The sequence below is a fragment of the Bombina bombina genome, chromosome 5 (assembly GCF_027579735.1).
Source record: "Bombina bombina isolate aBomBom1 chromosome 5, aBomBom1.pri, whole genome shotgun sequence".
NCBI classification, from domain to species: domain Eukaryota; kingdom Metazoa; phylum Chordata; class Amphibia; order Anura; family Bombinatoridae; genus Bombina; species Bombina bombina.
The window spans coordinates 459,974,333-460,001,715 of NC_069503.1; the positions used below are offsets into that span (position 1 = coordinate 459,974,333).

The following is a 27,383-nucleotide window of genomic DNA, read 5'->3' on the forward strand; positions in this document are numbered from 1 at the left end:
CCCATGGCAATGTGATCTTGCTACCTTGCAGTTTTAATGTTGGCATTTTTTAACACATATTTTTCCTTTAAAAATAACCACACTGTCCATCCCATCCTCAAACTTTTTTCTTTAAAAATCTGTAAGAGGGAGCCATGACCAATCAGATTGCATGTCTCAAGGAACAAATGAGTGCCCTCTCCCTGTTGTTTTTTTCACTATTTACTTTGCATGTGGGCCTTCTGCTTTTCTCAACTTCTCTTTATTTATTTATTTGTGATCCCTTCATTATTATTATGTGATCTGACTCACCAATACACAAGAATATATAATACAGAAGTCTCGATTCTTAAAAGCTCTCAGGCATGAAAATAAATCTTCAGCTTAGGTTGCTGAGCATTATATTGTGAAGTAAGTGTCTCTCCTTTACATAAAGTATGTTAGTAAACTCTCCTTAATGAGTTGCCTTTAAAACAATCCCTGGGAGGCATCATATAGAATCTCAGCAGGCCAGAGAGCTTTAGAGAATTGGGCCCATAGTATCCAAACAAGAGTTGGACACACTTCTTGTAAACAAATGTAAAGTACTTTAAATTTACAGTATATCTTACCTTAAAACTGGTGGTAATGGAGGCAAATTTATTATCTGCTGTCTCTGGGTTACCAATCAGATAATCCCAACTTGTAAACATTTTAAAGCTAAAATTATAATTCCCATCATCTCCGTCGCCTGTGCTTTCATTGGCATTGCTGGCCATTCTACAAACAAAAAGAATGGGATATATGTAAACGTTTCAGGGAAAGTACCAGCAGAATGTAATAAGAAAAAGTGCCAATTGTCAAATTCTCAGGTTCCAGCAGAAAGTAACAGAACCTCCATGAGGAACTGAAATACCCTAGTGGCAGCACCTGGTATTTACAATCCCCCCCCAAAAAAACATAATTTATGTAAGAACTTTCCTGATAAATTCATTTCTTTCATATTGGCAAGAGTCCATGAGCTAGTGACGTATGGGATATACATTCCTACCAGGAGGGGCAAAGTTTCCCAAACCTCAAAATGCCTATAAATACACCCCCACCACACCCACAATTCAGTTTAATGAATAGCCAAGAAGTGGGGTGATAAGAAGGAGCGAAAGCATCAACAAGGAATTGGAATAATTGTGCTTGATACAAAAAAAATCATAACCACCACAAAAAAGGGTGGGCCTCATGGACTCTTGCCAATATGAAAGAAATTAATTTATCAGGTAAGTTCTTACATAAATGATGTTCTCTTTCATGTAATTGGCAAGAGTCCATGAGCTAGTGACGTATGGGATAGCAAATACCCAAGATGTGGAACTCCACGCAAGAGTCACTAGAGAGGGAGGGATAAAAATAAAGACAGCCAATTCTGCTGAAAAAAGAATCCACAACCCAAAACAAAAGTTTTAATCTGTATAATGAAAAAAACTGAAATTATAAGCAGAAGAATCAAACTGAAACAGCTGCCTGAAGTACTTTTCTACCAAAAACTGCTTCTGAAGAAGAGAAAACATCAAAATGGTAGAATTTAGTAAAAGTATGCAAAGAAGACCAAGTTGCGGCTTTGCAAATCTTATCAACAGAAGCTTCATTCCTAAAAGCCCAGGAAGTAGAAACTGACCTAGTAGAATGAGCCGTAATCCTCTGAGGCGGGGATTTACCCGACTCTAAATAAGCATGATGAATCAAAAGCTTTAACCAAGACGCCAAAGAAATGGCAGAAGCCTTCTGACCTTTCCTAGAACCAGAAAAGATAACAAATAGACTAGAAGTCTTTCTAAAATCTTTAGTAGCTTCAACATAATATTTCAAAGCTCTAACCACATCCAAAGAATGAAAAGATCTCTCCAGAGAATTCTTAGGATTAGGACACAACGAAGGGACAACAATTTCTCTACTAATGTTTTTAGAATTCACAACTTTAGGTAAAAATTTAAATGAAGTCCGCAAAACCGCCTTATCCTGATGAAAAATCAGAAAAGGAGACTCACAAGAAAGAGCAGATAATTCAGAAACTCTTCTAGCAGAAGAGATGGCCAAAAGGAACAATACTTTCCAAGAAAGTAATTTAGTGTTCAGAGAATGCATAGGCTCAAACGGAGGAGCCTGTAAAGCCCTCAAAACCAAATTAAGACTTAAGACAAGGAGGAGAAATTGGCTTAATGACAGGCTTGATACGAACCAAAGCCTGTACAAAACAATGAATATCAGGAAGATTAGCAATGTTTCTGTGAAACAGAACAGAAAGAGCAGAGATTTGTCCTTTCAAGGAACTTGCAGACAAACCCTTATCCAAACCATCCTGAAGAAACTGTAAAATTCTAGGAATTCTAAAAGAATGCCAAGAGAATATATGAGAAGAACACCATGAGATGTAAGTCTTCCAAACTCGGTAATAAATCTTTCTAGACACAGATTTGTGAGCCTGCAACATAGTATTAATCACTGAGTCAGAGAAACCTCTATGACTAAGCACTAGGCGTTCAATCTCCATACCTTCAAATTGAATGATTTGAGATCCTGATGGGAAAATGGACCTTGAGATAGAAGGTCTGGCCTTAACAGAAGTGGCCAAGGTTGGCAACTGGACATCCGAACAAGATCCGCATACCAAAACCTGTGTGGCCATGCTGGAGCCACCAGCAGTACAAATGAACGCTCCATTATGATTTTGGAAATCACTCTTGGAAGAAGAACTAGAGGCGGAAAGATATAAGCAGGTTGATAATTCCAAGGAAGTGACAACGCATCCACTGCTTCCGCCTGAGGATCCCTGGACCTGGACAGATACCTGGGAAGTTTCCTGTTTAGATGAGAAGCCATCAGATCTATTTCTGGAAGCCCCCACATCTGAACAATCTGAAGAAACACATCTGGGTGAAAAGACCATTCTCCCGGATGTAAAGTCTGGTGACTGAGATAATCCACTTCCCAATTGTCTATACCTGGGATATGGACCGCAGAGATTAGACAGGAGCTGGATTCTACCCATGCAAGTATCCGAGATACTTCTTTCATAGCTTGAGGACTGTGAGTCCCACCTTCATGATTGACATACGCCACGGTTGTGACATTGTCTGTCTGAAAACAAATAAACGGTTCTCTCTTCAGAAGAGGGCAAAACTGAAGAGCTCTGAGAATCGCACGGAGTTCCAAAATATTGATTGGTAATCTCGCCTCTTGAGATTTCCAAACCCCCTGCGCTGTCAGAGATCCCCAGACAGCTCCCCAACCTGAAAGACTTGCATCTGTTGTAATCACAGTCCAAGTTGGATGAACAAAAGAGGCCCCATGAACTAAACGATGGTGATATAACCACCAAGTCAGAGATAGTCGAATATTGGGATTTAAGGATATTAATTGTGATAACTTTGTATAATCCCTGCACCAGTGGCTCAGCATACAGAGCTGAAGAGGTCTCATGTGAAAACGAGCAAAGGGGATCGCGTCCGATGCTGCAGTCATGAGACCTAAAACCTCCATGCACATAGCTACTGAAGGGAATGACTGAGACCGAAGGTTTCGACAAGCTGAAACCAATTTCAGACATCTTTTGTCTGTTAGAGACAAAGTCATGGATACTGAATATATTTGGAATCCTAAAAAGGTTACCCTTGTCTGAGGAATCAAGGAACTTTTTGGTAAATTGATCCTCCAACCATGTTTTTGAAGAAACAACACTAGTTGATTCGTGTGAGATTCTGCAGAATGTAAAGACTGAGCAAGTTCCAAGATATTGTCTAAATAAGGAAACACCGCAATACCCCGCTCTCTGATTACAGAGAGTAGGGCACTGAGAACCTTTGAAAAGATCCTTGGAGCGGTTGCTAGGCCAAAAGGAAGAGCAACAAATTGGAAATGCTTGTCTAGAAAAGAGAATCTCAGGAACTGATAGTGATCTGGATGAATTGGAATATGAAGATATGCATCCTGTAAGTCTATTGTGAAAATATAATGCCCTTGCTGAACAAAAGGCAGAATAGTCCTTATAGTCACCATTTTGAATGTTGGTATTCTTACATAACGATTCAAAATTTTTAGATCCAGAACTGGTCTGAAAGAATTCTCTTTCTTTGGAACAATGAACAGATTTGAATAAAACCCCAGACCCCATTCCGGAAAGGGAACTGGCACAATTACCCCGGATAACTCCAGGTCTGAAACACACTTCAGGAAAGCCTGAGCCTTTACTGGGTTTACTGGAATGTGTGAGTGAAAGAAACTTCTCACAGGTGGTCTTACCTTGAAACCTATTCTGTACCCTTGAGAAACAATGTTCTGGATTCAATGATTTTGGATTTAATTGATCCAAACATCCTTGAAAAATCTTAGTCTGCCCCCTACCAGCTGTGCTGGAATGAGGGCCGCACCTTCATGCGGACTTGGGGGCTGATTTTGATTTTGTAAAAGGCTTGGATTTATTCCAGACTGGAGAAGGCTTCCAATTGGAAACCGTTCCTTTAGGGGAAGGGTGAGGTTTCTGTTTCTTATTCTGACGAAAGGAACGAAAATGGTTAGCAGCCCTAAATTTACCCTTAGATTTCCCTTCCCCCCCAGTGACAGTTGAAATAATAGAATCCAACTGAGAACCAAATAATTTATTACCTTGGAAAGAAAGAGATAGCAACTTTGATTTAGAAATCATATCCGTATTCCAAGATTTAAGCCATAAAGCTCTTCTAGCTAAAATAGCTAAAGACATATACCTGACATCAATTCTAATGATATCAAAAATGGCATCACAAATTAAATTATTAGCATGTTGAATTAGCTTAACAATGCTATACACATTAGGATATGGTACTTGTTGCGCTAAAGTTTCCAACCAAAAAGTTCAAGCCGCAGCAACATCAGCCAAAGAAATAGCAGGCCTAAGAAGATGACCTGAACATAAATAAGCCTTCCTTAGATAAGATTCAAGCTTCCTATCTAAAGGATCTTTAAAAAAAAGTACTATCTGCCGTAGGAATAGTAGTACGCTTTGCAAGAGTAGAGATAGCCATCAACTTTGGGGATCTTTTCCCAAAACTCCAATCTATCAGTCGGCAATGGGTACAGTTTCTTAAACCTTGAAGAAGGAGTAAATGAAGTACCCAAACTATTCCATTCCCTAGAAATTACATCTGAAATAGCATCAGGAACTGGAAAAACCTCTGAAATAACTACATGAGGTTTAAAAACTGAATTTAAACGTTTACTGGTTTAAATATCAAGAGGACTAGTCTCCTCCATATCTAATGCAATCAACACCTCTTTTAATAAAGAACGAATATACTCCATTTTAAATAAATATGAAGTTTTGTCAGTGTCAATATCTGAGGCAGAATCTTCTGAACCAGATAGATCCTCATCAGAGATAGATAAATCAGAATGCTGTTGGTCATTTAAAAATTAATTGAATTTATGAGAAGTTTTTAAAGACCTTTTACTTTTATTAGAAGGTGGTATAACAGACAGGGCCTTCTGAATAGAATTAGAAACAAATTGTCTCACATTAACAGGAATATTCTGAACATTAGATGTTGAAGGAACAAAAATAGGTAATGGATTACTACTAATGGAAATATTGTCTGCTTTTGAAAGTTTATCATGACAACTAACACAAACTACAGCCGGAGGAACAGTTACCACAAGTTTACAACAAATGCACTTAGCTTTGGTAGAACCGACATCAGGCAGCAGCATTCCAGAAGTAGATTCTGAGACAGGGTCAGATTGAGACATCTTGCAATATGTAATAGAAAAAACAACATATATGGGAAAAAATGCAAACAGAATAAGCCTCTGGAAACCAGAAGCAAAAAGAAAAAATGACTTAAATAATGTCAAAAATCTGGCGCCAAGTATGACGCCCACAACTGATAAATATTTTTTGGTGCCAAAAACGTCTGCAACAAACACGAGCGTCATAGATGATGCAACTACGTGAAAACTCTTGGCGCCAACTAAGACGCCGGAAATTACGTCATTACGTCAACAAAAGTAATTTTGGCGCCAAAAAAGTCTTGCACCAAAAATGACGCAATAAATTATAGCATTTTTCGCTCCCGCAAGCCTAACAGCCCGCAATTTAGAAAGAAAGTCAATTTGAAACATTTTCAGGTAAGAAATAATTTTTTCATATGCATTTCCCAAAATGAAACTGACAGTCTGTAAGAAAGAAATATACTGATTAACCTGAATCATGGCAAATATAAGTATAAAACATATATTTAGAACTTCACATATAAAGTGCAAAACCATAGCTGAGAGTGTCATAAATAAAAGGAAAACATACTTACCAGAAGACACTCATCTACATAAAGTAGATAGCCAAACCAGTACTGAAACGAGAATCAGTAGAGGTATTGGTATATAAGAGTATATTGTCGATCTGAAAAGGAAGGTAGGAGATGAATCTCTACGACCGATAACAGAGAACCTATGAAATAGATCCCCGTTAGGAAGACCATTGGATACAATAGGTGATACTCCCTTCACATCCCTCTGACATTCTTGTACTCTGAGAGGAACCGGGCTTCAGCATGCTGAGAAGCGCATATCAACGTAGAAATCTAGCACAAACTTACTTCACCACCTCCATAGGAGGCAAAGTTTGTAAAACTGAATTGTGGGTGTGGTGGGGGGTATATTTATAGGCATTTTGAGTTTTGGGAAACTTTGCCCCTCCTGGTAGGATTGTATATCCCATACGTCACTAGCTCATGGACTCTTGCCATTTACATGAAAGAAAACCCCAAAACAGAAGCAATACAAATCAATGTTACCAGTATAGTTTCTTTAGTATACTTTCTGATACATAGTTTTACAATGATTTTAAAGGAATATGAAACCCAAAAATGTTGTTTTGTGATTTAGACAGAGCATACAATTTTTATAAAAGCTTCCAGTTGACTTCTATTATCAAATTTGCTTTGTTTTCATTATATTCTTTGTTGAAGAGATATCAAGGTAGGCATCTGGAACACTACATGTCATGAAATAGTGCTGCCATCTAGTGCTCTTGTATATGCATACCATTCTAGCAAAACCGCTGCCATATAGTGCTCCAGAAATGAGCAGACTCCTGGGCTTATGGCCCTGCTTTTCAACAAAAGATAGCAAGAAAATAAGGAAACATTTATTATAGAACTAAATTAGAAAGTTGTTTAAAATTGCATGCTCTTTCGGAATCATAAAAGAAAATGTTTCGGTTTCATGTCCCTTTAACAAGTTTTTAACACTTTTGTCTAATATTTCAAAATAACTAAATGTAGCAATTTAATACAGTTTTCAACCAATCATAAAAGGGAAGCTTCCTTTTCACTTGAAGGCCACCCATGAACCTTGATTATTTAAATTCTTAATCACAGGAAAATCACCAGAAGCAGTTATATGGGTATTTTAAAACCCAGTGAGAATTATAAGGTGAGATCCCTTTGACCATTTTACATTTTTAGATTAAGGCTTGATCAAACAAAAAGAGCAAATTTTTCCACCAATATGAGGAGTTGGTGGCGGTCAAGAAAGAAGAAGATCACCAAAGAATATGTTGACATGAGAGTTCAGATTAGTAGGGTCCCTTTACATGTGTTCCTCTTGGTGGGCAAATGTTAGGTGGATGAGACAATATTTCATGCACCAAGAACAATGTGGTGGGTGTAGCTCCCAATTGTGTCTCAAATTAAATGGTAGGTGCTCAAGAAGAGGTGGGTGTTAGTGGTTAATTGTGGTATATCAGTTTTGACTTTCTGGAAATAAATTTATGAAGGGGGCTGATTGTGGAGAGGAGCCAGTTAGGTGTAAAGTTTGTAGGTGGTCTGGTAAGTCACTGTACTACTTCTGTGCTTATAAGTGCTTATTCTTCTGCATACTTCTCAGCATGAAATTTTATTAAGGGCCCAATAACCGAAACGTGTCCTCTCTAAAAAGGGGCTGTTCCTGCAATTTGCGAGATGTCTCCCATATACAAATCAGATTACTATGCGTTCAGCCTATAATACCTTACAATCAGCTCTTTTCATATGTGTTTTTCTATGAGGTTAATTAGTGTTTTGAGCATTTTGACATAGTCTCACCTCATTTTAGTTAGCAAGATAAAACAGCAAGATCTAAAGGGGGAATTGTTTCGAGAATATGGTCCCATTGAACGCCTCTGTTCAGCCCACTAGCATAGGCAGGAAAACTAATGAAACAATATGGTAAGTCGTACGTAAATAGGATCAGGAGCAGCAATACACTAATGGGAGCTAGCTGCTGATTGGTGGTTGCACATACAAGATTGTCCCACCAGATGTTTTCAGCTCGCTCCCAGTAGTGCATTTGTGCTCATTTAACAAAGGATACAAAGAGAATGAAGCCAATGTTTTAATTGTACATTTTTAAGTAAATTGGAAAATTGTTTAAAATATTATGATCTATATGAATAAAAAAATACAAATTTTACGTCTCTTTAAGGCAGGGCTTCATAGTACTGGTGAGATTTCTTAGAGATTCTCAAAGTCCAGGGACCTTTTGATCATTGGCCCTACCTGATCAATAAAGGTTTGTATTTCTCTATCCTGCATCTTGCAGACTTGAAGTATTTTGCATTTGCAACTCATAGTCACAAAAAACTTTTAGCAAATTCAGGCCAGAGTAATCATTTAAAAATATTAGGAGGATATATATTCTACATATCAGGATTCTAAACCAGCCCCAAAGTGAAAAAAGTGCATTATTTATTTCTTACTAAAGAAGCAAAATGATTATTTTATTATACTGCCCTGGTGAGTCACACAATTTTGTGTTAATCTAATCGTACTCCTTACTTCAACACCGTATTGCAAAATCCTCTTTATAGTTTTTATCACAGTTCAATAAGGATAAAGTAATTACACCTGATGTTGCTTTGGCTAATTCATTCTATGTTAACAACTAGATCAAATTCTCATTTTCCGTAGAACAATCTCTTCAGTTTTAACTGTTGAAATATTTCTAAAACATCACCTAGAAATAGTGTACATTAGTCTTTCAGAGTGGTGTAGACTATTATTTTACCAATCAGTTACCATTACTTATTTATCTGTAGTGATACAAAACACAAGAGCGTTAAAGCTTAATATCTGTGTAACAATTGCTGTAGGACTGATAGATGAGAGAGAGAACTGTGCAGAATGTAATTACAGTTTGGGTAAGTTAGACTTAGAGATATAATGACTGAACTAAGGTCAACAGTAGGTTATTCTGACAAGACAAAGCTTTTTTTTAGCTGCACAGTAGTCAACATTTTAACCCCTTAATGACCACAATGTACCCTGTATGTCAATGGTCGTTAAGGGTTTTTTCAGGACATAATAGCACAAGTCTAGAACACGCTATTAATGCCCTCCCTCCAGCAGGCTTTGTGGAATAGAGCAGTCTCAACGCTGGTGGCAAGACCGCGCTATAAAACAATCAAGTCCCAAAAAAAGGCCAGTGACATACAGGGTACGTCGCTGGTCCTTAAGGGGTTAATATATTTCCAAAAGATACTTTTCCATAGGGCCACCAATTAAGCAGCGCACAGGATTATCAACCACATCCAATGACAGTTTCTACTCCAAAACACTCAATGTGCACAAATTATTTAGGGCCAGATTACAAGTGGAGTGGTTATTTATCACCTGCCTGCAAATGGGCAAATTCTCCCATTTGCTGGCACGTGATAAATAACCAGCCATTACAAGTGGCTTTTTATTGCTACCGTGAGCTTGCGGTAGCAATTAGCAATCAGATCTCTGGTTAATTTTCTAAAAGTGCCCCAAAAACCCTCAAAATAGAGGGTATTATAGTTTTTTATTTTAAAAAAATTTAGCATTTTTTTAAAATAAAAAACCAACTGCACTGGGGGGGGGGGGGGGGCGGAGCTGGCGGCTGCCATGAGTGCAGCATAAATCCAGAGCTCCGCTACACTAGCCCAAAATCCACATCATATCTCAGCCATCAAGCCCACAATCTTGCAATATTCTGCAGATGAAGCCTCACTAAACCTTTGGGTGGCAATTAGCTGCCCCTTAGCCAGCATCCAGAGTCTCCATTCGGCAAAATGCCCAGGCGCTCATACAGCCAACAGCATTAGGCTGCAATAGATCTCACGGAGCTCTCAACCCTCAATCGGAGCACCAGACACCTCATCCTAGACTGCACCCACCACTGGGCCTCACAGCACTACACCGATCCATCACCCCGATCGCCAAACAAGTGCAGTCCCAACATCACCACGACCGGATGTGAGTACCTGGACCGGGCTTAACTGCAAGCCACACTAGGAATACACACCTACACCCTGGTAAGCAGCAAACGAACAGCACAACCCTAATAGACATACCTTCTCCATACCAGGGCAAACCACAGCATGCAGACCCTTACAAATTGCTTGGTGACACGCACCACGTGACTTAATCTTACTACCCCACAAGGAGATAGCTCATATACTAGGCCACAATACTACTGTTGTATTCCAATCTACCCGGTTCTATCCTCACTCATCACTGAGAGACTGTACATATAGCATCAGGCCGATTCTACTGTACAGGCATTATGCCACTCTGCCTCAAATAGGAGCTACTGACCACCATAAGTCACCATAAGATACCTACCCTTTGCTGGGGAAATGGTCCTCACTTTTTATCTCTCCATACTGTATACCGGCAGTCACAGCTTCACAAGATATCCTCTCCTCCTCATATGTGAGCCCTAACCATAATCTGATAAGCTAACTACGCTCTACCTATAACTCAGGGCAGACATCTTACTGTTCTCTACTCTGTATTGATACCCTCCAATATGGAGTCCAGAAGGACCTTTAGACATGATAAATCTACTAAATCTGCAACAGGGAAACTGCTTACAATGTCATCCTTCCTGCAAACTGTTGACACATCTAATAAATCTCCATGCACATCACAGCAAGGTGCAAGTCCTCTACTACCAATACCCAAGTTCATCCTATACAGGACACTCTAATAGAAGAAACACAACTGTCAGCTTCTATATTGCATAACCTTCCCTCTAAACAGGACATTGCTGATATTGTGCACACCTGCTTTAGAGAGGAGTTAGCTGTTATGAAACAAGACTTCCATACACTTGGATTCCAGGTTGAATCCCTAGAAAGCAACCAAGACACCATCCAACAACTGACAGACCAAGTGGCCTCACAACAAGAAACTATAACTAACCTCCAGGACAAACTGGAGGACCTGGAAAACCATAGCAGACGTAAAAATATGAGAATGAGATGCATGTCTGAATCAGTACTACCTAAAGAATTTCCCGTATACTTACCAGCGCTATTTCAGCACCTAAGAGACCCATCATACTTAACAGACATTCCATGGGTGAGGGCACACAGAATCTTAAGACCTAAACCCTCTGACTCAGCTCCTCCCAGAGACATTGTTATACAATTTAAAAACTTTCAAGACAAAGAAATGCTACTGACCCAATCTCGCAAAAAACAACCAGTCAGATTCAGATGAAACGTCCTACAATTCTACCAAGACCTCTCTATCAAGACCCTACAAAGAAGAAAATAATTCTCCCCACTCACCACCACCCTATGAAATAAGAAAATATTGTACAGATGGGGCTTCCCAAACCACCTTTGGGTATTGAGAAACAATACTCGACTTATCTGCAGATCTCCAAAAGATATCCCCTGTTTTTGTTCCTTGCTTGGAATTGACAGCCCATCTGAACCCCTATCATCTACCCAACCCCAGACTCCACCAAATAAAGACCCACTACCTCCACAGAAACCTGGCACACAGTAAACTCACCAATAGGTAAATCATCTTTGACATCCCCACAGAGGCGCATGACGCCAAGCCCAACTAACTCCTCCCACATTTACGTTGATTATTTCACTTTTCCTCTTGTTCCAATAGTTGGCTGAGATATTTTGTCAAATTATATGTAGATTGTAACATATACCAGTTCCTAGGGCTCATAGTTGATATTTCCCCCTACCTACTCTCATTATGCCTTATATTAGGAAGAGAGATTTGTTTTTATTTTTTATTAATGTTATTATTGTTATTCTTGTTTGTAAATTATGATTATTTTTTTGTTCTTTCAGGTTTTAAGTACATACCCGTAAACTGCAGAGACATTACTATACACAAACATCTTGTAATACCGCTAGATAACTCACAAATGTTGCTATTTACTTCCCCCCTCTCACTCTTCAAAATGCTTCAATCTAATCTTAAAAATCTCCAACCCCTCACCCTGTTGACTGAAAATGCGAAGGGTCTAAACTCCCCTCACAAAAGATCTAAAGCCCTAACAGATTTTGCCAGAAGAAAAATTGATATCCTATTTATACAAGAGACTCACTTCAAACGTAACAAAGAACCAAAATATTTCTGGAAAACATTTACCACACATTACCACAGTTCAGGCACTACTAAGCAAAGAGGAGTTAGCATACTGATCAACAAAGCCCTCCCCTTTACCCTGACACAGATCAATAAACATTCTGAAGGCAGATTCCTTGGCCTGGTTGGCTTACTCTTCAGGAAACCAATCACCTTGATCAATATCTATGCACCCAATACCAACCAAAACTCCTTCTTATAAAATATATTCAAAAAAATACTAGACATCACTAAAAGCCCAGTCTTCATTGCAGGAGACTTTAGCATTTCCATACAACCAACCAAAGACAATTCAAATCCCAAAATCCAAATCTAAAAAAAACCCCATAAACACTTTATAGAAAGGCCTAAAAGATCTTAAACTCTATGATACTTGGCAGATTATATATCAAGACAAATGTGACTACACATTTTTTCCCACCCTAATAAAACACATAGTAGAATTGACTACATCTTTACTAATCAGGTAGGCTTATCTCTCCTAAAAAGATGTGACATCTCTCCAACAGCCTGGTCAGACCACTCGGCTGTCAAACTCAAACTCACATGGCAAGTCACTCCCCTAACCCTATACCTCTGGAAGTTAGATGACACCCTTTTAGACAATCCCAACACATTACCCAATCTCCATAAACGTGCCCCCACTGACACCAAAATTGCGATAGACCTATAAAAAGCTAGAAATGACCTTGACAACTTCCTACAAATTGAATACAAGACACTACGCCGTAAAACTAATAGTATGTTTTACTGTGAAAACAATAGAACTGGGAAACTGTTTGCCAGAGCATTAAATAAAAAAAGGTCTAAAATCATACAACCATCACTCCCCTCAAAACCACTAAAGATATACTACATTCATTCCACACCTATTATACCACACTGTATAACATACAAAATAATACCCCCCAACAAGATCACCAAGCCAAGCTGTCATTTTACATCAAAGATTGCCACCTCCCTAAATTAATGCCAGATCAACTACAAACCATAAACTGTCCCATCACAACACAGGACACTTTAGCCGCAATCAAAACCCTAAAAAATGGAAAGAGTCCTGGCCCTGGCGGCTTTAAAGCAAAATATTACCAGACGATTTCTTCACTACTATTCCCCAACCTTACGACACTATTTAATAAAGCTACCACAGATAACCCTTTTCCACGGCCCATGTTAGATACACAAGTAGTCGTTATCCCTAAACCTGGCAAACCACCCGCAACACCAGCAAAATTTTGACCCATATCCTTGCTCAATATAGACACACATGCATACGTGTGAGCATCATATTTCCTATATTTCTAGGTTGCTTATCCAGCAAAGTATATGGTACTGTGTTTTTGTCTCTTATGAGGCCAATAAGAATGTTTGATAACCATAAACCCTAAGTCTGTCTGTATTTCTGATTTGAGTCAGAATAATATTACTTACGTTCTAATGACAACCATTAGGCTGTATCCAAAAACACCAACTCCGACAAGGAAATAGGACAAAGGCAGCCTGAACTTCAACCAACCAATAGATCGCTGGTTATTATAAAAACCATAAAATAAGACAGAATATTTGGCATAACCCTGGAGAAAAAAAGACAAGAACATATTTTTGGATATTATTTTTCTTTCTAGTTATTTTTTATATTGTGTATGAAATAGTTTAAAGAATACATCCAAAGAAGACAAAAGATTAATTGTTTTTTAATAAATAAACCAATATTTAATGACTTTTTTTAATAAAACATTGTGGAACCCTAAATTAATAAATTATTAGTTACCTCAAAATCCCAAAGCACAGCGAAATCCATTGCTTTTTTCTCTTCAGCTCTCGGTACAGTCTTTCTAGGTAAACTTCCATAAGGCAGTCCCATTAAGATCTAATCAGGGAAAAGTTACCAAAAGTTATTGGCTCAACTGTTTGCACTTAATATTTGAGCATAATGTTAGGTAATCACTAATTTTGTTATTTTCAATTATATTGAATTGCACAATAATAGGTTTATTTTTTAAGGCCACATGCATTTCTATGCAAAAAATTAAATAAAATAAAAATACAATAAAATAAATTAAATAAAATGTAAAATAAATAGACATTTTAAGTATATATATATATAATTAAATCAGATAATAAGCACTGGATTTAAGTACAGCACACTTTTATTAGGCAGTGACGTTTCGGGGCATTCACCCCTTCTTCAGACCATATAAATATATATATATATATATATATATATATAAATATATATATATATACACAGTTTAACACCTTAATAATTCAAATGACACTTGCCATTGTTTAATACAGGTTTAAAGTCACAATTTGTATTTGTTGGCAATGTCGAATATTGAGCAATCAGCGATGCAACATTTGCTCTCTGGAACAGTTATCATTTTTAGAAGAAGCATTTTTTGATGTAGCTGCTCAGATCATCAGTTTTGCAAACTTGTACCTTTTCAAAACTGCTAAGCATTCATATGCATTTGAATTTTGAGTTCTATATCTCCTTAATACAAACTGTGATATAGAAAACAAAGGCAATATATGAGATACTAATGAAATGTATATAAAGAGCGCCTAAATGAAAGGCTAAGGTGAAATTGCAGAATAATATGTAGTAATAAATTATTTATTCCCTAAAATCACAAAGATATAAAAACAAAATACTAAAAACATGGATCCATGTGTGGACGGTTATCAGAAGAGATGCATCTGTATATAGCTTTAGTCTATATGTGAGAAGGATAGAGTCCAATGGTGATGTAATATGTAGCATTTCGTTTAGTTTTATTTTTAAAAAAACTGTATTTGTTGTATAGAGTTCTTATCTCTGGGTACTAATGAAGAAAGTGTTTAGACCAATGAGATAAAACCAGGATTTTGGTGCATATATGATGTGTAATAGGCATAAGCACAGACACAGTAAGGGCTATAGTAATGAATGTATGATTAACTTAGATAATCTTTAAGATATTGGACAATAGTAGCTAATAGGTGACCAAGACAGCAAACATAGCGCAATACAAAATAATGTAACAACAGTGAGCGGAAGATGACATGCTGCAAACATACGGCAAACCGATGTTACCATGGCAACCCAGATAAACATCAGGTTATAAAGCAGCTTGCACACGATGCGATACAGAACGCAGCTTCCAATATAAACTTATACAGCAAAGAATGCCCATACAACACACTATGCACACAATAAATAGACAAGGCAATGCAGATGTGTTGCAACACTAGGTATGAAGAAGGCTGAAGTAAAAGCCTGATATGCGGGGTAACAATCTGAGTTTAAATCTGGTAATAACACTTAGAGAGACACTTAGAGATAAGGTAATTGTAATAAATGACATTTGACACTTGTATAAATATTGTGTTTTGAGCTTATTCACAATTATGAAATATAGTATTCACGCGTAATGTATGATAACATAAACCGTAAGTCATGTGATAGTTGACACTTCCGGTTTCAAGTCACTGGAACGCAAACAGCGTTCCACACACGAATGTTTGGCGGGTTTTTTGGATCACTGGAGGTACACAGATATTTTGTATTGATGTAATTTACATTTTGGTATATTTATGAGTTGTTTTTGACACCACTGTTATGCTGATGACGTGGGACTTGCTCCTTGAAAACGTTACATTAAAAAAGAGGCTTTTTTGTTCTCCACTTTACAAAAGACCTGAGAGTGCAGTTTCTTTATTGGTGATATCTGTTGTATTGCTGCACCCAGGCAGACGACCTTAGGAGGGTATATCCAGTGCAAGGGACGGTATTATATATAAATAATTAAATCGTATAATAAGCACTCACTGGATTTAAGCACAGCACACTTTTATTAGGCAGTGACGTTTCGGGGCATTCACCCCTTCTTCAGACCATATAAATAAATATATATATATATATATATATATATATATACAACACACAGAGAAAACCCAGCACTCACTTACAAGCTCTCAGCTAAGATTTAAAAGCAAAAATGGAAAGGTGACGCCAGATGCGGTGACTAACCTTTCCATTTTTGCTTTTAAATCTTAGCTGAGAGCTTGTAAGTGAGTGCTGGACTTTCTCTGTGTGTTGTATTAATTTGTTTTGTAATTTTCCCTATGGTTCTTGCACCCAGACCTGTCTGGGGTTAACTGCTTGTGGCTCTGGGGACAGCACAGCTTCCTGTGAGTGCCAGTGGCACCCAGGGCTGAGCATGTTGCAGGGTCATGGGATGTGTACCCGGTCCGGTATGAGAGTGCAGTTCCCTTCCGTGTTTTGTATATATATATATATATATATATATATATATATATATATATATATATATATATAAATATATATATACACAGTTTAACACCTTAATAATTCAAATGACACTTGCCATTGTTTAATACAGGTTTAAAGTCACAGTTTGTATTTGTTGGCAATGTCGAATATTGAGCAATCAGCGATGCAACATTTGCTCTCTGGAACAGTTATCATTTTTAGAAGAAGCATTTTTTGATGTAGCTGCTCAGATCATCAGTTTTGCAAACTTGTACCTTTTCAAAACTGCTAAGCATTCATATGCATTTGAATTTTGAGTTCTATATCTCCTTAATACAAACTGTGATATAGAAAACAAAGGCAATATATGAGATACTAATGAAATGTATATAAAGAGCGCCTAAATGAAAGGCTAAGGTGAAATTGCAGAATAATATATAGTAATAAATTATTTATTCCCTAAAATCACAAAGATATAAAAACAAAATACTAAAAACATGGATCCATGTGTGGACGGTTATCAGAAGAGATGCATCTGTATATAGCTTTAGTCTATATGTGAGAAGGATAGAGTCCAATGGTGATGTGCTCTGCCAATATGGATGGAGATGTTAATAAAGATGACAATGTGTGATCCTTAGATGATCCGAAGAGTGCAACAGTCTAACAAGAACTTGAAGTAATAAAAAAATTAAAAAATATAAATGAAAATGAAAAATAGTGCAAGTGGAAAAAAGGGAACAAATGGAAAATATGAAAAAATGAAATGAAAAAGAAAAATGAAAGAATGGGTTCAAACACTAAGGGTTAGCTAGGAACCCTTCATAAAGAGCAATAGGTGCCCACACTTAGCGCCAAGTCTAATTATTCTGTTTGACATACTGCCCGTCCTAGCACAGACTATAGCTGCTTGTGCGTTACTTTTATTTAAATTTAGTTCTTGTTTTTTTACTCTCACTTTTATTTATTTATATACTCCACATAATTATTATTTATTATTGTGTCAATCTGCCACTTTAGCATGGAGATTATTAAATCGCTAAGACAAGATATCACACTGGACATAAGTAGATCATCCTGCATAGATAAATCCAATGGAGCAGGATTCATAGATACTTCATCTATTTTTATAAAAAATTTAGAAAAACTACTAACAGAGGTTAAATAGAAAGCAGAGATCTCCTTTTTAAATAAATGTCTAGAATTAGACCTAATTCCTTAAATGCTTAGCAATCAAGAAAGATTGCGCTTTTCAACTATCTGACCCCAAATTCATTAACAAATGGACTAATATTTTAATAGATACTTCCAAAAAACTGATGAAACTAATCATTGAATACAGAGAATCATTATAAGAAAACAAAAACAATTAACAGAGAATTAGAAACCAAAAATAAATAAGACAGATCTAAAGCAGAGAGAAGATCATGTACAATATTTGCATAGAGACGCTCTAAACACAGTTGACATAGATAGAGAGACATATGATTCAGGAAATTGGACAAAAGTGACATATGACCAGAGGTGCAAAGACTCATTCAACTACCGCCCCCTAGAAGAAACTACAGAACACACAATGAAAATCACTATATAGGCAATAGACCATATGACAACTATGGCTCTCATGGAGAGTATGATACTTACCCTTTTAACAAAAGATGGGATAACAATCAATATAGAATTCCCTACACAAATAATAGACAATACAGGGGCCAATATAACCATTATGACAAATATTACCATAATCAAAGAAACTATCAACACTCCGCAAATAGATATCCACAAAGCAGAAGGATATATCTCTCAGATACCAGAAATGGAGGGTTTAGATCTCATCACAATAGATCTGAGAGAAATTTCTATGACCCAATAAGACAGAGGGGGCAACCCAAATATCCCAATCATAGAAACCAATGATATCAGCCTAATAAACCTGACTGGAGAGAAAGGTACCACAACACTCACAATTGATTTTCCCATATACAAAATGGAGAGGAACATACCGTTAAAGATGTATAAAATCAAGAGATGCAAAGAACAACAACACATACACATGTAAATACAGACAATAGGAGAGAAAAACAAATAGGTCAAAACATACCACATGCCTCAACATCAGACCAGGTTTTATTTAGGGGTAGATCAATCTGTCACCAGAGAGAAAGAGATATTACTGACAAAATGGAAGAACACAGACTCAGAAGAATCTCAGACTCCGAATATAAGAATACCCATTAAGGAAAGAGAGGAGGGGCCAAACTGGAAACTACTACAGTATAGATAACAAAATGACAAGTGGTGAATTTGCCACACTGACCTAAAACCTAAATCTACTTTCTTTCCAACCAATAGCAAAGGTACAAGGTAGACTAAAAAATTTCAAACATAACCTTTCAAAGTCGCAGATTGACAGTATCAAAAGTCTTGAACATAATCATGATATAACAATTAAGCCAGCTGACAAAGGAGGCAGTATTGTGATTCTTGATAGAACAGATTACAACAAAGAATGTAATAGAATACTCAGCGACACTCATACATATCAGAGACTACAAAATAATCCGGTAGAGAGATATAAGAAAGAATTAGATGACATGTTAAACAGGGCAAGAACACTGGGGATTCTGAACGATAAGGAATTCAGATATATTGGAATTAAATATCCGATAACCCCAGTGTTCTACTACCTGCCAAAGATACACAAGTCCTTAACAAACCCTCCGGGAAGACCAATAATATCTGGGAAAGGTTCACTATCTAGTAACCTATTGGAATATGTAGATAGAAATTTGCAGAAATATGTCACACAACTCCCCTTATATCGGAAAGAGTCTATGCAGGTCTTAAAGGGACACTGAACCCAATTTTTTTCTTTTGTGATTCAGATAGAGAATAAAATTTTAAGCAACTATCTAATTTACTCCTATTGTGAAAAAGGGGGTAGTGTACAAGCGCTAAGGTAATCCCCAAGCTGTATTCAAACAGAGATCCTAACCAACCTCCAAAAAATATGCACAAATAGTAAGAAGTGAATACAGCGCCAACAAGAGGCCATGGTATAAATATACTCACAGAGAGATAAAAGAAGATTATTAAATGAACCATGTTAAAAAGCATCAGTAAAAAATGTAAAAAACACATATAGATAAAATTACAAAAACAGGAATATCTTGCAGGAGCGGCTAAAGCTGATAATTACAATAAAAACAGAGATAATCACAGGTGATCAGTGTGAGTGGTACACCAGATTAAGAGTGTAAACTAGTGAAACAGAATAAGCCTAAGTACAACTATAACAAGTGCATCAAGCAAGAAATTAATAAACAATAGTACAAACAATAATGTTCAAAAAATAGTGTGTCAAAAAATAGAAAAATGCACTGCAGTGCAGAAAGAGGGTCAAATAGTAAGTGAGTGCAAATGGATATAACAAATGCTAGCTACTAATCCAGTGAGGTAAAGATATAATTAAATAAAATACACAATATGCAATAACATAAAAAATATATTCCAAAAAAGTGTTCCAAAAAGTTGATCAACAAATGTTAGTGAGAACAAAAACAAGTCAATCAAAACCAAAAAAAAAGAAAAAAAATGGGTGATGAAAAACAAGGTGAAAGTGAGGAAATTGGTTCCTTCAATATTAGTTACTTTAACAGATCCAAATTCCTGAGTGTGGTAGCTGAAGTAGCTGATTGGATCCTAGCACCGGTCAGCTGCTCCTATGGTATCCTAAAAAGTGTCCCTGAAAAAAAGAAATTCACAACATAGTGTATCCAATATGAGAATGAAGTAAAGATTAAAATAATGCTTACCAATATGTCAATGCGTTTCTGCCCTCAAAAAAGGGCCTTTCTAACATATTTTTTATGTTATTGCATATTGTGTATTTTATTTAATTATATCTTTACCTCACTGGATTAGTAGCTAGCATTTGTTATATCCATTTGCACTACCTTACTATTTGACCCTCTTTCTGCACTGCAGTGCATTTTTCTATTTTTTTGACACACTATTTTTTGAACATTATTGTTTGTACTATTGTTTATTAATTTCTTGCTTGATGCACTTGTTATAGTTATACTTAGGCTTATTCTGTTTCACTAGTTTACACTCTTAATCTGGTGTACCACTCACACTGATCACCTGTGATTATCTCTGTTTTTATTGTAATTATCAGCTTTAGCCGCTCCTGCAAGATATTCCTGTTTTTGTAATTTTATCTATATGTGTTTTGTTACATTTTTTACTGATGCTTTTTAACATGGTTCATTAAATAATCTTCTTTTATCTCTCTGTGAGTATATTTATCCCTTGGCCTCTTGTTGGCGCTGTATTCACTTCTTACTAATTTACTCCTATTATCAAATTGTCTTTATTCTCTTGGTATCTTTATTTGAAATGCAAATATGTAAGTTTAGATGCTGGCCCATTTTTGGTGAACAACCTGGGTTGTCCTTGCTGAATGGTGCATAGATTCATCCACCAATAAAAAAGTGCTGTCCAGAGGTATGAACCAAAAAAACATTTAGGTGCCTTCTTTTTCAAATAAAGATACCAAGAGAATGAAGAAAAATTGATAATAGGAGTAAATTAGAAAGTTGCTTAAAATTGCATGCTCTATCTGAATCACGAAAGAAAGAATTTGGGTTTAATGTCCCTTTAAACATTTTAGAAAACGACATGGGATGATAGCTACATAATGGCTACATGTGACGTAACATCGCTCGACACCAGCATTCCACATTTAGGAGGGTTAGAAGCTTTCAGCTTATTTCTACATGATGTACCAAAATCACAAAAAGATTTTATTCTGGACAGCATTAATTATATTTTAACACACAACTATTTTAATAATAATGGTACATTTTTATCAACAAACATGTGGTACAGCAATGGGGACCACATTTGCACCAAGCTATGCAAATTTATATATGGGCAAGCGGGAACTCGTATTTTGGGAGTCCTGCCCTGCCACGGTGGACCTGGTCCTTTACAAAAGATACATCAATTACATTTTAATAATATGGAAAGGCACGTTAGAAGAACTTGAATATACTATAAAAATAATGAATACAAACATACTAAACCTGAGATTCACCCATGAATGCAGTTACTCTGACATACATTTCCTAGATCTAAAATTTGAAGTAAAAGATGGGAAATTAGAAATATCAACATTCTTCAAGGAAGTTGATGGCAACTCAATTTATGAATATAATTGCTGCAATCACAAAAATTGGAAATCCAATATTCCTAAAGGCCAATTACTTAGGATAAAGGAAAACTGCTCCAATCCCAGCAAGTAGGGAGAACAAGCAATAACACCAAAGAACACATTCCTTGAAAGAGGGTATGATGAGGACATGCTAAACACAAAGATTAATGAAGTAAGAAACATAGATCGAAAAGATCTTATTAAATATAAAGTCAGAAAAATAAAATTTCTGAAGATGAGATGATCAATTTTCCACTTATCACTGAATACATTGAGAATAAACACATAATAGAAAACATATTCAGGAAACACTTCATTACTCAAGAAGGATGACATAATTGGGGAAAGATTAACATTTTAACCCAGGTTTATATATAGGAAAACAAACAACTTGTGGAACACCATAGCACCAAGCATACAAAAACAGATACAACAAGAAATAAGTGATTTCAGGGGAAGAAGATTAAAGGCTTCTTCCCATGTCCAAGCTGTAAAGCATGTAAATGTGGTCTAAAGACTAACAACTTTACATTGCATAGCACAAATGTTAAATAGGAAATAAGTGACCTAATTAGATTACCTAATCCAACTTACCTGTGGACTACAATATGTAGGACAAACATCAAGACCATTGAGAGACAGGGTTAGGGAACACTTATTTCTGATTTAAATTAAAAATATAGAGACACCTCTATACAGACACTTTACACAGAAACATCAAGGCAATAACAAGAGTCTAAGTTTCCTGGGTATCCAAAAAGTCAGGAAAAACTGGAGAGGAGGAGACTATGAGAAAAGACTACTGGCCAATACAAATGGATCTTTAACTTAGACTGCCTATATCCTAAAGGTCTGAACAATAAAGATCTCTCACACCTTTTTAATATAAGAGTAGATAGGTAAACACATAGGAGTAGCTAGGTTCATACTATTGCCTATTGCATGTATTTCCATACTAGCTTTAGGCAGAGTAATATGTTAGGTTTCTCCGTTGATAAAGATCTAGTGCCTTTAGGTTTGTTATCATCTTTTGCTGTCTTTTATCATGTTTTACCATTTTTATTTTTATTTTTATTATTTTTATTTGAATTTTATTGAATTTTCATAAATGTCCCAGTATTTGGGAACTAAGAGACACAATTCTTATACATACACACGCTGTGTTAAATGGACACAACCTAAAGTTCCCTCTTACATATACCAATTTTTGACTGTTCTGTAAGATCAAACACAACACTGTCACTACAACATGAATTGATATGATGTACATATGACCATGGTACAACCATACTATAGACATTAAGTTTGTGTATACATAAACTATTATGACCTTTGTAGATTTGGATCTATTCCTTTCAGATCATAAGAAAGATTCCCTGTATGGTTCATACTGTCGGCTTATTATCTTCTAGCATAATTTGGTGTTATTTGGATACGTCAGTTGCTATATACAGTGTCTTCACTTAGAATATTGAAATTCTTTTAGACTTTAGATCGCTTAAGTGTCTCTAACCATCACTATGTTATCTTCCACATACTCTTCTCTATATCTATTCCTTACATTGTATTTTGTTTATATGTTGTATATTGGATCTAACCAATGCCACATTACTTCATTAATGACAATGACAATCTCTGTTTATTACATACCATCTATCAGATATTTTATATATTTTATACATCTTTTATCGTCCACCATACAATATTTTGTGTTTTAATATCTTTGCATTTAAATGTTTAGATATTTTTGTTTATAACATTGTTTTCATTTAACCCACCTTTTTCCTTTGCAAAATAACATAGAATCTGACACACAACTAATAATAGTGTACATAGCTGTTTAATTATTACCAGAAATTACGTAAGGGGGATTAATAGGCCCCATGAAGATATAAAGCAATGACACATTTTATACATTATACATTTCAAGCAATGAAATAACAATGACGCGGTCAACAATATGAGATGCTTAACTCATATATTCAAAGTAAATTAAGGATCTTAAGAAAACTAGTGATAACAACAGATTCCGAAACCAGGAACCGGAAATGACGAAAGTCTGATAACGTCACTTCCGGAAGATTACGTCACTTCTGATTGATACGGAACAACCAGTAACAAGTTATGATTAGGCTGTCACACACCAAAGGGGCAGTACTGAGCAATTTTGCCGCTCAAACACTTAGATTCTACCCAATAGGGATATAATATATCCCCTATAAAAGGCTTCCATTCACCACCATTCTTTAGTCTTGATAAAGCCCTAGCTTGAGGCTGAAACTCGTTGACACTAGTGATGCTGCAAATCTAAAATTTTCGGTTCGCGAACGGCGGATTCGAAATTCCGGTATTGTTCGCGAACCCGCAAACCGCCATTGAATTCAATAGGCAGGCGAACTTTAAAACCTACAAGGACTCTTTCTGGCCACAATAGTGATGGAAAAGTTGTTTCAAGGGGACTAACACCTGGACTGTCGCATGCTGGAGGGGGATCCCTGGCAAAACTCCCATGAAAAATTACATAGTTTATGCAGAGTCTGCTTTTAAGCCATAATGGGCCTAAATCAACTAACATTCCCAAAGTGGCTGTCTCAAAACATCCCGGACAGAAGATAGATTGATAGATAGGATAGATAGATATACATAGATGGATAGTTAGATAGAATCGATAGAAGAGAAATAGATAGATTTGTTAGATATATAATTACCCTAATAAAGTCTAATAATTAAACATGCGTTCTTGGACACAACTAGCTTGTGTTAATTAGTACTTTTCTTAGCACTTTAATCCCTGTTCCTCCCCCCCCCTATCGGGGGTGTTCTACATGGCCTGCCTGATTACCCTGAAAAAATATAATAATAAGACATGCGGTCTGGTACCTATTTTAACTAGGTTGTGTTTTAAGTACTACCATTCTTAGCACTTTAATCTCTGTAACTCCCCCTATTTGGTGAGGTCTATATGGCCTGGATGATTACCCATACAAAATATAATAATAAGACATCTGCTCTTGGTCTGCGACCCATGGTAACTATGTTGTGTTAATTAGTAATGTCCTTTGCATTTTAATAGCTGTTACTCATACTCACCCCATCGGTGGAGGTCTATATGGCCTGCATGATTACCCTTACAAAATATAATAACCAAACATATGCTCTGTGACCCATGGTAAGTAGGTTGTGTTAAGTAGTACTGTTCTTTGCAGTTTAATACCTGTTACAACACCAAATGGTGGCAGGTCTATCTGGCCTTCATGATTAGCTGCACCCAAACCCAAAAAAAAGCTGAGTGGTCTTAGACTAACACCCATGGCTAACTCGGTTGTTTCAATTTGTACTATTCTTAGCACTTTCATCCCTGTTACGGGTGGTCTACATGGCCATCATGATTAGCCGAACAAAATACTACAATCCAACCTTTGCTCAGTCTTCATAGGCCCTTCATTGGCTGTATTTTGATAGTACAGTTCTTATTATTTTTATAGCTGATACAACACCGAATGGTGGCAGCTCTGTATGGCCTGCAACATTAGCTGCACTCAATACAAAAATAAATCCAAGCGGTCTTGGATTAACACCCATGGCTAATTCTGTTGTTTCAAGTAGTACTATTCTTAGCACTTTCATCTCATCATCCCTGTTACTTCCAGGACTCTCGGTGGTGGTCTACATGGCCATCATGATTAGCCTAACCAAATACTACAATCCAACCTTGGCTCAGTCTTCCTAAGGCCCTTCATTGGCTGTATTTTGGTAGTACTGTTCTTATTAGTTTAATAGCTGATACGACACCGAATGGTGGCAGCTCTATATGGCCTGCATGAATAGCCGCACCCAAAGCCCAAAAAAGTCAAGCGGTTTTGCACTAACACCCATGGCTAACTCTGTTGTTTCAAGTTCTACTATTCTTAGCTCTTTCATCTCATCCCTGTTACTTTCAGGACTCTCAGTGGTGGTGGTCTACATGGCCATCATGATTACCCTCACCAAAAATATAACAACAATACATGCGTGCAGGGAAACATGGTAAGGTTACTTCCTTTTGCAAAATCGAGTATAACAGTTGCAGGCAGAGGTTCTGACCCTGCATTATGGCTGCACCTCTCCCTAAAAGAGGCATGCGTTACAGAGTCTGTGGGCATGTATGCAAAGAGCTGGCCTGCCTAAAAAGAGGAGCAAGGCTGTACAGGTTGTTCTCCTTCAGCCGTTTTATACGCTGTCCCACGGCCACGACCCTCAACAACCACAACAGAATGAAACACCACATATGCCATCCTTTTGAACAACAGAGTACAGGTATGGCATTGATTTTAGTTACACAGCGATATTTATTATGAACCGTGAAATTGAAAACAAAAACATGATTGGACACCAAGTACAGTACAGGTCGTTCTCCTTCGGCCTTTTTAGAATAGTGTTCCGGACCCCCAACAAAAAGAACAGCAGGAAAGAGGACATATGGCATCCTTTTGAACAATAGATGACAGGTAAGGCATAGATTTTACAAAGCAATAGATAATTTTTTTGCAACTGTGAAATAAAAAAAAACATTGATTGGACACCCAGAACACTTCTTTATCCTTCGGCCTTTTTATAAGAGGCTCCCGGAGCCTCAACTGAAACAACAGCATGAAAGAGGACATATGGCATCCTTGTGAACAATTAATTACAGTTAAGTCATTTATTTTATAATCCCAGAGATCATTTATATGACCCTGGAAATAGAAAAAAACATTGATTATATACCCAGTACACTTATTTATCCTCAGGCCTTTTTAATAAGAGGGTCCCGGAGCCTCAACAGAAACAACAGCATGAAAGAGGACATATGGCATCCTTTTGAAAAATAGATTACAGGAAAGGCATTGATTTTAGAAACACAGAGAAAATTTGTTACAACCGGGAAATCTAAAAGAACATTGAATAGACACCCAGTACACTTATTTATCCTTAGGCCTCTTTAGCAGAGGCTCCAGGACACTCAACAAAACCAGCAGAAGGAAAGAGGACATATGGCATCCTTTTGAAAAAAAGATTATAGGAAAGGCATTGATTTTAGAAACCCGGGGATAATTTGTTGCAACCGGGAATTTGAATCAAAAAAATGATTCGATGGACACCCAGTACAATTCTTTCTCCTTAGGCCTTTTTATAAGAGGGTCCAGGACCCTCAAACAAAACACCAGCAGGAAAGAGGACATATGGCATCCTTTTGAACAATAGAGTACAGGAAAGGCATTGATTTTAGAAACCCAGAGATAATTTTTTGCAAATGGAAATTTGAATCAAAAAAATGATTCGATGGACACCCAGTGCACTTCTTTCTCCTTAGGCCGTTTTTTTATAAGAGGGTCCTGGACCCTCAAAAAAACACCAGCAGGAAAGAGGACGTATGGCATCCTTTTGAACAATAGATTACAGGTACAGCATTGATTTTACAAACCCAGAGATCATTTTGGTCATTTGTTAAATAGAAAAAAAAATGAGTGGACACCCAGTACACCTCTTTCTCCTTAGG

General features: G+C 36.8%; 1 protein-coding gene across 1 annotated transcript in view; it reads right to left on the reverse strand.

Moving 5' to 3' along the window:
- The window catches only part of TMC2 (transmembrane channel like 2), a 212,269-nt gene that overhangs the window by 94,022 nt on the left and 90,864 nt on the right, over window positions 1-27,383 (reverse strand). Inside the window, exons 6-8 of the mRNA XM_053715757.1 lie at window positions 14,161-14,259; window positions 13,821-13,963; window positions 591-738 (exon numbers count right to left, since the gene is read on the reverse strand). Of these exons, the coding sequence (XP_053571732.1) occupies window positions 591-738; window positions 13,821-13,963; window positions 14,161-14,259 (390 nt within the window). The remainder of the gene's footprint in view (window positions 1-590; window positions 739-13,820; window positions 13,964-14,160; window positions 14,260-27,383) is intronic.